The sequence below is a fragment of the Hyperolius riggenbachi genome, chromosome 2 (assembly GCF_040937935.1).
Source record: "Hyperolius riggenbachi isolate aHypRig1 chromosome 2, aHypRig1.pri, whole genome shotgun sequence".
In the NCBI taxonomy this organism is placed as follows: Eukaryota; Metazoa; Chordata; class Amphibia; order Anura; family Hyperoliidae; genus Hyperolius; species Hyperolius riggenbachi.
This window is the reverse complement of record NC_090647.1, coordinates 240837593-240850478: the sequence shown is the minus strand read 5'-3', so window position 1 is coordinate 240850478 and position 12886 is coordinate 240837593. Positions and strand designations below refer to the sequence as shown.

The 12886-nt window shown below is 40.5% G+C and overlaps 1 protein-coding gene across 34 annotated transcripts in view; it reads left to right on the top strand.

The window, feature by feature from the left end:
* ABI3BP (ABI family member 3 binding protein) overlaps positions 1-12886 on the top strand; it is a 500595-nt gene that overhangs the window by 314612 nt on the left and 173097 nt on the right. For 29 of the 34 annotated variants that reach the window (XM_068268431.1, XM_068268429.1, XM_068268426.1 and 26 more), the window contains 6 exons: positions 1004-1057; positions 1353-1421; positions 1549-1623; positions 11252-11314; positions 11413-11493; positions 12696-12773. In XM_068268431.1, the coding sequence (XP_068124532.1) occupies positions 1004-1057; positions 1353-1421; positions 1549-1623; positions 11252-11314; positions 11413-11493; positions 12696-12773 (420 nt within the window). The remainder of the gene's footprint in view (positions 1-1003; positions 1058-1352; positions 1422-1548; positions 1624-11251; positions 11315-11412; positions 11494-12695; positions 12774-12886) is intronic. The other 5 variants (XM_068268418.1, XM_068268400.1, XM_068268399.1 and 2 more) reach the window with 4 other exon arrangements.

Below are 12886 nucleotides of genomic sequence, written 5' to 3'. Positions count from 1 at the left end.
AACTGATTAAGGTAAAAATGCAAAGTTCAATGTGGAAATTCTTTGCTGAGCATAACAAAATAATTAAAGGACATGGTCATTACTAGATCACCCAGTACAAATCAGTCTTTATCAGTGACTCTCAACAGTGTGTTCTGGTGAGACCTGCAATAACAAATGAAGGTCTTTACTAGTATGGATTTCCTCCAAACAGGATGTGCCTTAACCACTTGAGGACCTAGCCTTTACCCCCCCCTTAAGGACCAGCGCTGTTTTTTGAGATCTGTGCTGGGTGGGCTCTACAGCCCCCAGCACAGATCAAATAACAGGCAGAGCGACCAGACCGTCCCCCTTTTTTCCCCACTCGGGGGGTGATGTGCTGGGGGGGGGGTCTGATCGCTCCTGCATGCTGTGGGTAGCGGGGGGGGGGAACCTCAAAGCCCCCTCCACTGCAGGATTCCCCCTCTCCCTCTCCTCCCTCCCTTCCCCGAGAGATCGGAGGCTGCACAGGAACGGATCTGTCCTGTGCAGCCTCTAACAGGCTCCCCGCTGTCATGTGACAGCGATCCCCGACCGCTGATTGGCCGGGGATCGCTGATCTACTACAACGCAGCTACTGTAGCAGCGTTGTAAAAATGTAAACAAATCGGATTATTTACGCTTGTGGTCCTGCAGCTGCCACTTTGCCGACGCGCGGTATGAGTGCGCGGTCAGCAAGTGGTTAACCAATCACATGTAATTGTACAGAGCACAAGGCCATTGCAGAGGACAAAAGATGTGCTACGTACAAGTAGGCGGACTATCGGGGATGGAACACTTAATAATACCAAGAATCTATTCTTACATAAATTCAGTATCTTGTACAGGTGGTTCTATGAAGCACATGACGTCAATAAGTGGTGTTTTTTTATAGTCCCAGTTTTTATTTTGTTGCATGGTGCATGTAATCTTATTTTTTTTTCTAGCTCAGGACCAGCATAACATTTGATCCATATTTTTGTTATTATATTTATGTTCCATTCAGCTTTTAAGGCTTCACAGCCCGTTCATTTAACAGAAGAGACAACCACCACTGTGGGTAAATAAACCTCTTTCATACATTTTTGATATTTCAGTTTTCCTTCTCTTACCCTTGGACCAGGCTACAAGCATTTCTTAACTTTGTCTTTCTTTCTTCATACTTACGAAAGAGATATATACACATGTCCTTTTGTTTTTCAGAATGTTATCTTTTCATTCTCTGCTAGGTTGCAAAGTCCCTAAGGATGATTTTTCAATCAGTGCTGCATGACTCACTTATACAACTCTGAAAGTGACATAATCTCAAAAAATTGAAATGAACTTAGTTTGAGCTCTTACTCTTTTATTTCCAGTTCCATCTGAAACTCAAAAAATTTCTTCCAATAAGGTCCATTCTACAGTCGGCCCACCCCATCAGCTTGGTAATAAAACACTTCTCTTTTAATCCCAGTTACAGGGCTACAATTGTTCATAATAGCATGTCATCATTGGGAAACATACTACTTCGTAAACCTAATATTGATAATAATGCTGTTTTATTCCATCCAGATCCTAAAACATCACCTGTTTTCCATCATGACACATTGGGATCTGACATAGTAGATCATTCCGAGATACCACCTGGTAAACATGATTATTTGCTTCTTGAATCTCGGGTTGTGCATGTTGATTGATGTTGTTAAATGTGTTTATGTTCTATAGTTTTTTTTTTGTTTTTTGGGGTGTGTGTTTCAGGGCAGTAACTCTCTAAGTGCCAATTGGAAGTGACCTTAGATCCATAAAATCAGTGATTTTCCATAAGCAGCTAAAGTGATAATCTTTAAAAAATTGTAGCTTTCATTAACATTATTCTCTCAGTATTCTTTCAACTCGGTACGTTTAAACTGGCCCTGGTATCACAGTCTGTTGCACCTGGACCAAATTAATATATATGTTCTTGCCAAGTCCCTGTACTACTTTCTAAATCTCAGACAATTTTCACCGATGATCCTGTAACCATAGCACATTGCACAAGCTCCAGCCAAGCACTTTGTACCACAGTGCCATTCATCCAGATTCAACATTTCTTTGTATTTGATTTCAGAATAATATATATTTTTGGCGATAGTTTGAAAGTATAAATGTATTATGTTAGCTTGTTGCCAAAAGTCTTTGCGCGAGACTTCCAGTAATTTAAAACTGAATATATGAACTTGAAGAACCTGCTAAAATAAGAAAAAAAAGTATTAAAGTAAGGAGAACGTAGATACAATGTAAACTGTACATATTGTACACAGCCTTACACCCTAGCCCACTAATTGCTCTATCACCCCCCCCCCCCTCCCCCCAATGCTCCTATGCTTAGCCCTAACCCCTGTGGAATATCAGTAAATTACAGATATTCTACTACTGTCACTGCCTAATTCTGATAGTAAAATATTGGTAATTGTTATTGATATTTTACTAATCCCTTATCTAGCCCTATTCTCTCATGAGCTGTCCCTCTGCTGATCCCTCACCCTGACTGACTCCCCCACCACAAAATTCACCAATATTATGATTTTTTTTTTCTTTTTCATTTTAACACTGCACCCGAATTACCACGGCTGTGCCGCCAAAAAAATGTATAGCCATTATTAATTAATAAATTGAAGAAATAGCCGTGCCCTTTTCTGCTATTTTTAAATTATTTGGCAGGAGCATGCTTAGCAGTCACATCTCAGTTGGGTTGGATGGATTAATATACAATTCAGATTGTAATTCTTCTTAATATTGCTGCATGGTATGCAGGGTACACAGCCATATGCATATTTATCCATTGCCCATTTTCTGCTAAATATTACACTGAGCCTCAGAGCTAATTCTAGTTATCTTACATATCTATAACTAAAAAACAAGTTATAGTCCCAGCGGGCATTAAGACAGGTTCCCAAATCCAACAATCAGTGGACCTCCTTCATGAAAGGTCTGCATTGCAGATTTCCCCCAAGTTTCAGAAGGGAAATCTTTTCAAACCATGTAGGTAAAACAAAAGTTTGTGTACTCATTATGTACAATAGAAAAATATTAAGTGTTATTAGAGGTATTACATACCAACCATTACACTCCTCCGGAATGCTCTGCAATGAGTGACCTATAAGGAGGATAAACATACCACAGGCTGCATAAAGTGCAAAATACTTGTGGTGTTACAGGATTGTTTCCCCATTGAAAAGAAGCCATGTGACATCACATATGAATGACTACATGTGTGTATGGCCCAGTTACAGGATCCTTTCACCTGTAGGATCCTTTCACCTTCCAGGAGTCATCTCAAACAGACTGGGAAAGAGAATTGAGTTAATAGTGGATGCTCTTCTAGAAGAAAACTAATAACCATACTTCATAGTGTCATATATTTTATCATTTGCATATAGATGGGCAAAAACTTTATTATCTCCTTGATAGGTGTTTAACCATATTCTCTACTGTACATTGTATTAGTGGGGATATAACCTACCGGTCTACCATTGGTCTTCAACCATTGGCCTTGTTCTCTCTGAGGCCATGTCCATGTATGACTATTTATACTCCAAAGTCATGTAATGGAATAGAGATTAGTTGTGAGGTGGCATTTCAACAACTATTTAAACTTAAACTTGTATTTTGTAACCTGAAATAAACTAATGACATCTATAACAGGATATGTTTTTTTGTTTCTTCCTTATTTTTTTTCAAGACTTATATATACCCTGATTTAATAAAATTGAATCAATCCATGATTGGGTAAAAATCCTAATTCCAGATTCAGAAAACAAAAACTGTTCATAAGTGTGGCCATGGGCATGCCTCCTAATGTTAATGGATTGGATGTTAATGTTGATGGATTGGGAATTTATTACAGTGTATAATTCCTTTCTATTGCCATGCTGCAGATGACTGCAGTGATTGCCAGCTAATAATAGGCCACAATAACTGCATCTGCATGTGAAGAATGTGTAGCAATTGTTTTATAAATATTTTCCCTGATATTGGCTTGTTTGAATTTCCTATCAAACTTACCATTGGTTCTTTACTCTGGGTCAACTGAAATTATCAATGGCAAATTCAAATAAGCCCCAGTAAGAAATTCAAAAACTCCTAGCAGACTTATTGGTATTTGCTGACAATCACTCATATTGGCTCCTTGATCTACATCCTTTTTCTTTTAAAAAATTACAGTTCTCTGGCTATCATGCTGATCTTTTATACTGATCAAATAGCGGTATTGAATACACCTGAAAGCATACAGCCAGTGGAGTGAAACTTAAAGGGAACCCGAGCTGAATCAGATTCCTACCCTGAAGAGAGGGAAGCCTTAGGCTTCCCTCTTTGTTTGCAAGCCCCCCGTTGCTGAGGCTGTGCAGCTCCTTTTCCTCTATCATGGCCGTGAAGTAGCCACACAAGCCAGCTCATGCATGCACAGTAGCAAAGAGCCTGCGGTTTCGGCTTAATGTGCATAAGTGGGCGGGCTCGGTTGGCTATTTCGCGGCCAAGAGGTGCTGCATGGCCCAGATGTGGAGGGGCCGCGCTCAGCAACGGGGGCTTCTAACCACCGAGGGAAGCCTCAATAGGATCCTGAGGCTGCCCTCTCTCAAGGTAATTATCTGATTTTGTACCGGAGCTTCGGCTTGGGTACACTTTAAGTTGGAACACTCGAACTGCATACAGTGTCAGTGCATTTAAAATTTTCAGAAACGGAAGGCAAGAAGCTACAAAAGTGGCATTTTTCTACAAGGCAATAAAGTCTACAACCTTCCTTTAGCTTCTCTTTTAAAGCCACATGCAACTCTTTCCCCATTTCTGTGCAATGGGATGAGGGATCCTCCATTAAGTCAGTGCCACACTGAAGCTGAAATCATATTGATGCTTTCCCTTTTTCAAACTTAAAGGCACCCTCTGTAGTACAAGGCAGATTGGTTGATCAGCCAGCTTTTTGGCATCAGTGAAAGAAAACAGTCTGTAATTTGAGCTTCATATTTATTATAGAGATCAGAAACTGTCTTAAAAACCCAATAATGTTTCTGGACATGCTTGAGCTCACCACTTAAAAGTGGTAATATTAAATATATATGATTTAATATTTCCTAGCATACATTTTTTATTTATTACAAATACATTTAAAAAGCCTTACAGATTCCATTTAAAGGGGAACTGAAGTAAGGGGTATACAGAGGTTGCCATATTTATTTCCTTTTAATTAATACCAGTTGCCTGGCAGCCCTGCTGATTCTCTGCCTCTAATACTATTAGCCATAGCCCCTGAACAAGCATGCAGCCGATCAGCTGTTTCAGACTTTAAAGTCAGATCTGACAAGACTAGCTGCATGCTTGTTTCTGGTGTTATTCAGATACCACTGCAGAGAAATAGACCAGCAGGGCTGCCAGGCAACTGGTATTGATTAAAACGAAAAAAATATGGCAGCCTCCGTATACCTCTTACTTCAGTTCCCCTTTAATGCATATGACCAATTTATTTGTTACAAATACCTATGTATACTATTCCTTTGCAAATAGGTGCTGTTTCACTGTGAGAGTCGTATTATTAAGATTATTGATTTATAAAGCACCAACATATTCCATGGTGCTGTACAAAATAAGCAACAAAAATGGGGTGCAAAATAATACAGACAATGATATACACCAATCTACACAATACAGACTTGGACAAAATACAGAATCAGAACAAGGTACAGAATCGGTAATATTAGTGACAAAATTAATATGAATATACCGTATATACTTGAGTATAAGCCGACTCGAGTATAAGCCGACCCCCCCAAAATTATTGACTCTAGTAGTAGGAAATGCAGCAGCTACTGGTGAGTTTTAATAGTCAAAATAAACCCCCCCTGGCAGAGGTGGTGGACCCACATGTATAAATAAAGGCCTGTCCACCTTCCCTCCCACTTCCCAAGTGTCCTGTCCAGTATATACAGAGTGGATTAATAAATCCAACCAACTACTCTTATCAGTCACACAAAAGTGATATTAGTCCTTTTCTTTTAAGGGCAGAAAGCAATCTCTGCATAATGTGTCTGTGGCAAGACAGACAGCACAGCTGATGTAACAAATCAGCACTCAATCAAAGGGGCATTAAGACACATGACATATCCAAATGAGAACCCATTATATTCAAGTGTACCTTTTAAATTCCATCTCGGAGTGCTGACCCTGTTGCTTACCACTAAAGACTTCACAGGCTTAGAGGGGAACTTTTGTTTTGGCATTTGCTCAGCAGCACTCGTGTGCTGTGTGCCACTGTCCCATTGAAGCATAGCAGCATACATAGTTGCCATAGTGAGCAGCCCAAGGCATATACTGAGCTGATGCCTGGCTGCATTGCTCTCACCTCCTGTCTGCTATTGGGGCCTCGGTATGTATGGTGGCTGCTTCCTCAGGAGTGTCTCCGCTCTTCCTCGGTCCCCTCATGCCACTCTCCCCCGCTGTCATTGCCTCGGAGCTCGGGTCACACAGCACGTGGCAAGGAATCCTCTGTAGCTTCTTCCTAGTCTCATTGCTATACTGCCCTCTAGTGGCGCCAATGTGCCACTTCAGGAGACTAGGAAGAAGTTACAGAGGATTCCTTGCCGTGTGTTGTATGACTCGAGCTCCGAGGCAATGACAGCGGGGAGAGCGGCATGATGGGAGCAGAGGAACAGCAAAGCACTCCGGAGGAAGCAGCCACCATACATACCGAGGCCTGGATAGCAAACAGGAGGTGAGAGCAATGCAGGCAGGCATCAGCTCAGTACATGCCGCAGGCTGCTCACTATGGCAACTATGTATGCTGCTCTGCTTCAATGGGACAGCGGCACACAGCACACAAATCTGCATTGTCAATAGCCATCACCGCTTAGCTCCACTGTGCCTGTGGCGGGTGAGGATGCATTCAGGGGGGTTGCCATTTGTTAGTGACATGAGTATAAGCCGAGACCCCCACTTTTGGGCCACTTTTTGGGGCCCAAAAACTCGGCATATACTCGAGTGTATATATATATATATGGTACCCAAGACATACTGACATACCTAAAGGATGTATGCCAAAGCAAAGGAAAATCTAGGCCAAAACTAAAGACACTTAATGGGCTTGATTCACTAAGACAAATAGCATACCTTATCTGAGTTAACACACCTTATCAGAGATAACACGCCTTATCAAAGTTAACACGCCTTATCAGAGTAGCATAGCGAGCGCTACGAACCCGCAGTAGCTCAGGGCGGGATGAGTGGGGCTCTCTTCATTGCCAATTAGCAGGCATAAGTTATGCTACTCTAATAAGGAGTGTTAACTTTGATAAGGCGTGTTATCTCTGATAAGGCATGCTATTTGTCTTAGTGAATCAAGCCAATTGGGTGCCTGTAACGATTGGTGTCAGTGAGAACAGATTTCTCTGGTTATTGGTGATCTGCAGTATCGCCAATAATACAGATGCTATACCTGATTATGTGTGATCTGCAGAATCACCAATAATACAAGTATAGCCAGAACCAGGATAACCAATGTAAGAACAGATGTTTGGTGCAACAGTAATGATAGAGATACCCCAGAGGAGCTGGTGGAGATAGGTATCTCAATAGAACACAAGAGTATTCACCCAGCAAGCTGGATATGTGATTCAGTACAGCTAAGATCACCCAAGGAGCGAGAGACTCAGACTGTACTGCAGCCGGGAATCACCTGAGGAGCAGGTGATTAAGACTGTACTGCAGTCAGGGCTTACACCTGAGGAGCAGGTGCTAAGACTGTACTGCAGCCAGTGGACACCTGGCTGACCCACTGGTGAGTACAGGATAGTCAGACAGGCAGGATCGGCAACGTACGGACAGATACAGTACAAAGACAGAAGGCTAACTCAGAGTTTAAGTTCAGGCAGAGTCGGCAAGATAGGCAAAAGTACAGAATCAGAAAAGCAGGAGAATAGTCAAACCAAGCAGAAGGTCATAACAGATAATACAATGCAATTAGTACTTTAAGCTATCAACAGAATCTGGCTAAGTGTGGATCCCCAGCTCCAGCTGGTTCTAGCACACTTCGGGATCTGACTAGGGTCTGCGCGCTAACACGTTAGCATTCGCAACAGCAGACACGGAGCAACTGACAGGCTGGTACTATATATTCAGAAGTGCTCCACAGTCCACAGCGCCGCCCCAGTGATTCAGCCAATCCAGCGTACTGTTGGAGTCAGCTGACCTGGTAGATCAGCTGACTACCCTTCTATTTGCATAAAGGTCCTGTCGCCTAGCGCGCACGCGCAGCCCTCAATCTATGTGCAATAGAAGGACCAGGCAGAGCACCAGCATGTAACTGCGCGGCTGAGGCCGCCGGCTGATACGCGGAGATAACCGCCATGCCGCTTGTCTCTGCGGCGGTATCTCCGCTAACCATTACAGTGCCCAGTTAGAATTGTTTCATCTAATAGATTAAACCGTGTCTAAGTTGTTGTTGTCTACTACAGCCCTTTTTAAAGTGGAACTGTAGTGAAAATAACCAGGTGAATCAGGTGATCTCTGTGGAATGTTTGTTTATTGATAGATCCAAAGCCAGTACAAATAATATCTGGTCTCTCATAATGCTATGGTAGAAGAATTTTGCATATGTATACAGCCTAGACTAAGCATCATTGCGAGGGTTTGGTCTCATGCCAATAAGCAGCAGTATATAGATATAGGAAACTATAGTGCTTCTTTAAATCTCCCAAATGTTTGGTAGTTCATACATCATCTTATCAATTTCTGACAGTATGCAAAAATGATTTAATGTAATTAGTGCCTAGCTGAAGACCTGGCATTACTCTTGTATGTACAGGATCTTCTCAAAAAATTAGCATACTGTGATAAAGTTCATTATTTTCTGTAATGTACTGATAAACATTAGACTTTCATATATTTTAGATTCATTACACACAACTGAAGTAGTTCAAGACTTTTATTGTTTTAATATTGATGATTTTGGCATACAGCTCATGAAAACCCCAAATTCCTATCTCAAAAAATTAGCATATTCCATCCCGACCAATAAAAGAAAAATGTTTTTAAAACAAAAAAAGTCAACCTTCAAATAATTATGTTCAGTTATGCACTCAATACTTGGTCGGGAATCGTTTTGCAGAAATGACTGCTTCAATGCGACGTGGCATGAAGGCAATCAGCCTGTGGCACTGCTCAGGTGTTATGGAGGTCCAGGATGCTTCGATAGCGACCTGCTGAAAAGCTTTATGGAGATGAAGATTTCATTTTTCATTTTTCAGCACGACCTGACACCTGCTCACACTGCCAAAACCACTGGTAAATGGTTTACTGACCATGGTATTACTGTGCTCAATTGGCCTGTCAACTCTCCTGACCTGAACCCCATAGCGAATCTGTGGGATATTGTGAAGAGAAAGTTGAGAGACGCAAGACCCAACACTCTGGATGAGCTTAAGGTCGCTATCGAAGCATCCTGGAACTCCATAACACCTGAGCAGTGCCACAGGCTGATTGCCTTCATGCCACGTCGCATTGAAGCAGTCATTTCTGCAAAACGATTCCCGACCAAGTATTGAGTGCATAACTGAACATAATTATTTGAAGGTTGACTTTTTTTGTTTTAAAAACACTTTTCTTTTATTGGTCGGGATGAAATAATCTAATTTTTTGAGATAGGAATTTTGGGTTTTCATGAGCTGTATGCCAAAATCATCAATATTAAAACAATAAAAGGCTTGAACTACTTCAGTTGTGTGTATTTGAATGTAAAATATATGAAAGTCTAATGTTTATCAGTACATTACAGAAAATAATGAACTTTATCACAGTATGCTAATTTTTTGAGAAGATCCTGTATTTAATTGTTGTTGGGTCTGGCCACTTTTTCTAACCTTGACACACAGTCAATCAATGACCAAGTTTGTGAGCTTTGGGTCCTTGGAATCAATAACGTGAGACTGGAAGCAGTTTATCAATCAAATAAATCTGACTGGCTTTTTGTGGCTCCACCCACTTTTCTGAATTTGAGCCCCTGTCGCCAAATGACCAATTGTAGCAGGTTTGAGGCCTCTGCCATTAACAGTGTAAGAAAGGCAAACATGTAAATATTCTCCTTGAAAAACAATAGGTGAATTTTGATTAGCTGTTGAAGGTTCCATCCACTTTCCTGAATATTAATCCCAGTTACCCAGTGACCAATTGTGCCAAGTTTGAGAAGTTCCCTGTCTAACAGTCTAAGAATGACTGCAGTTTACATTTTCCCATTTAAAATGAATGGCTGAAATGTGATTGACTGTTTTATGCCCCACCCACTTTCCATGAATTTTTAGCCTCGATCACCAAGTGACTAAGTATGCCAAGTTTAAGGACTCTGGCTGTATTACTGTGAAAATAGCAGCCTTTTAAACATTTCTATTGACCTGAACGGATGAAATCTGACTGGCTGTTTGTGGTTCTACTAAGGTGTGCAGGGAGGGCGCAGCAACATACTGTATCTTCCCAGGTAGTAAGGGATGTGTTTACCAAGTTTGTTTGAATTGGTCAAGGGGTTGTCAAGTGATGGTGACATACACACACACACACACACACACCTGATTTTATATATTTAAATTGTTGTCTGTGTCCCCTCCTGGGAGAACTTACTTGTTTTTTATCCTGCATTGTGATACATTTCTCCAAAAGGGAAAGAGACATCAACAAATGTAGAGTAGAAGAAATAGATTTTCTACTCAAGTTCTGTAACCCTTAAAGTTAAACTTTGGGCTGAGTAAAACAATTTGCCTGTAGCTAGAAAAGCATCTGCTTACCTTTCCAGAAAGCTCCCTCCCTCTGGCCCCTCCACTGTCACTGTAACAGCACATCTCTTAAGATGGCCACTGTATTATACTTCTTTGTGGTAAGGGAGTGTAGCTTTCATTTAGAGGAGGTATATCTGGGAAACAAAAAGAAGATAACCAGGTACCAGTCAAAGCTTTCCTAGGGAGAAGTAGTTGGATAGTTTTCTCCATATATAAAGTTTTTCATTTCTGACCAGAGATGGACTTGAACTCATCGCATGGTTGCAACTAAGCTTTAAAAGGTGTTTGAAACCCCTTCAATCTCAAATATGAACACATCTCAAATTATTTTGCTATAAAATGAGCTATTTTCCTACTAGAACACGTGTAAGTGAAAGCACATCTCTCCTGTAGGTATTGTACAAACGGGGTTAATAGTAGCCACTGAAAATAGTATTTGAGCTTTTACAAACAAGCAATAATTAAGAGGATTTTTTGTCTTTCAGTGCCAGATAAAACTGAAAAAGCTGTTTCTGACAAAACTTCTCAAAGTCCACCTACAACTGCTGGTAAATTTTATAAGCACTTTTATTTGGAAGAACAACGACCACTTATTTCATAATTCAGTTTCCCTGATTACTCATGGATTCTGTTATGTTCTATGTAGTGCCAAAACCAGCACAAACCAAAAAGATGCCAATAAACCTGATTAGACTTCATATATTTGACGAGCCAGAACTTCCAAGTGGTAAAGTGGCCTGCTTGTTTTGATGTGATCATAAGCCAGCAGTGCAAACAGCTATGCATGATTGCTTTGTAATGTTTCAGCTGATTGGACCTTTAGCAGTACGTTTCTCTGTTGCCATCCTTTCATACATTTTCCACATATAAATGCACATAATGGAATTTGTTAAAGCTGCTCAACTCTTTCTATGTTAAAGAGAATCAGTCACTTCACAAAAAAGTAATTTTACTATCTTAGTTCTGTTTATGTACTATGCTGACAGCTGGCACCACTATCATAACGCAAGTATTTTGGGAATAGATCACCGCAAGGATCTATTCCTTCTTTCACTTGCTGTAGGCATGCCTTGTGTGGTGTGCACTTCCAGCTATTTGCTAAATCAGTAGATTGCACAGTAACACATTCTGTCAACCAGTTATGATGTAGCACAAATCCAGGATAAGACCTTAACTGAGATTTTGCCTAATTTCACATGTAAGGTACAAACGGTGTCAGCTCATACAGCAACACATCTCCAAAAGTGTTTGTGTTTGTTTTTTTGTTGTTTTGGTTGTTTTTGTTTTCATATTTTTGAAATACTTGCAAGTATAAATGATATGCCTTAATGAAAAAATATACATTTTTATTTTTTTCTGTCTTTATTTTAATCTACTCTTACCACAATATGTCAAAAATGTGTGGAAAAAGTGATTGGTACTCTTTAACGTTCACACCATCTAGTTCTGTCTCAAATTTAAAGCAAGTTGCCAACTGCTCTCATGCGCGCTAACTGAGTAAGAGTAATGATAACTGCACGCAATGCACACTAATACATACCAGCCAGACTTCATGTAACTCTAGTTATGCCAAATAAGGGCTGATTTGTGTTTGGCTTTTATGGATAACTGTAGCTTTCTGTCAACTATGGCTATATGTGCTGCAGAAGAAGCCCAGGATGGTACTACTGTGTGTACTGCTTTACTGCTCTTGTTTATTTTCGTACTACTGCTGACTGAGCTGATGAAGTGCTGTTAGACACAGACACACACACACGTGTGTGTGTGTGTATTCACATGCATGTATGTAGCCACGTCTCTTCTCTTTCCATCCTGCAGCATTCCTTGCTTTTTTTCTGCACTGGATAATGACATAATGGACTTTTTATTCCTAGTATTTTCTTTCAGAGAATCGTTTGTTTAACATCTGTTCTTCTATTTATTTTCCAGTGCAAAGTGTAACACAAACCACTTCAACTGCAGCCCCTAAAACAACTCAGTCAAATAAAATATCACATACGAGACCTGGTAATTGAACTGTTGCCTAGACATTAGTCTACTTGATCTGTGATTTAAAATGTCAAATATCCCAGTGTTTCTTCCATTGAATTTGAAAAAAAGTTTTTTTCTTTTGCTTTTTT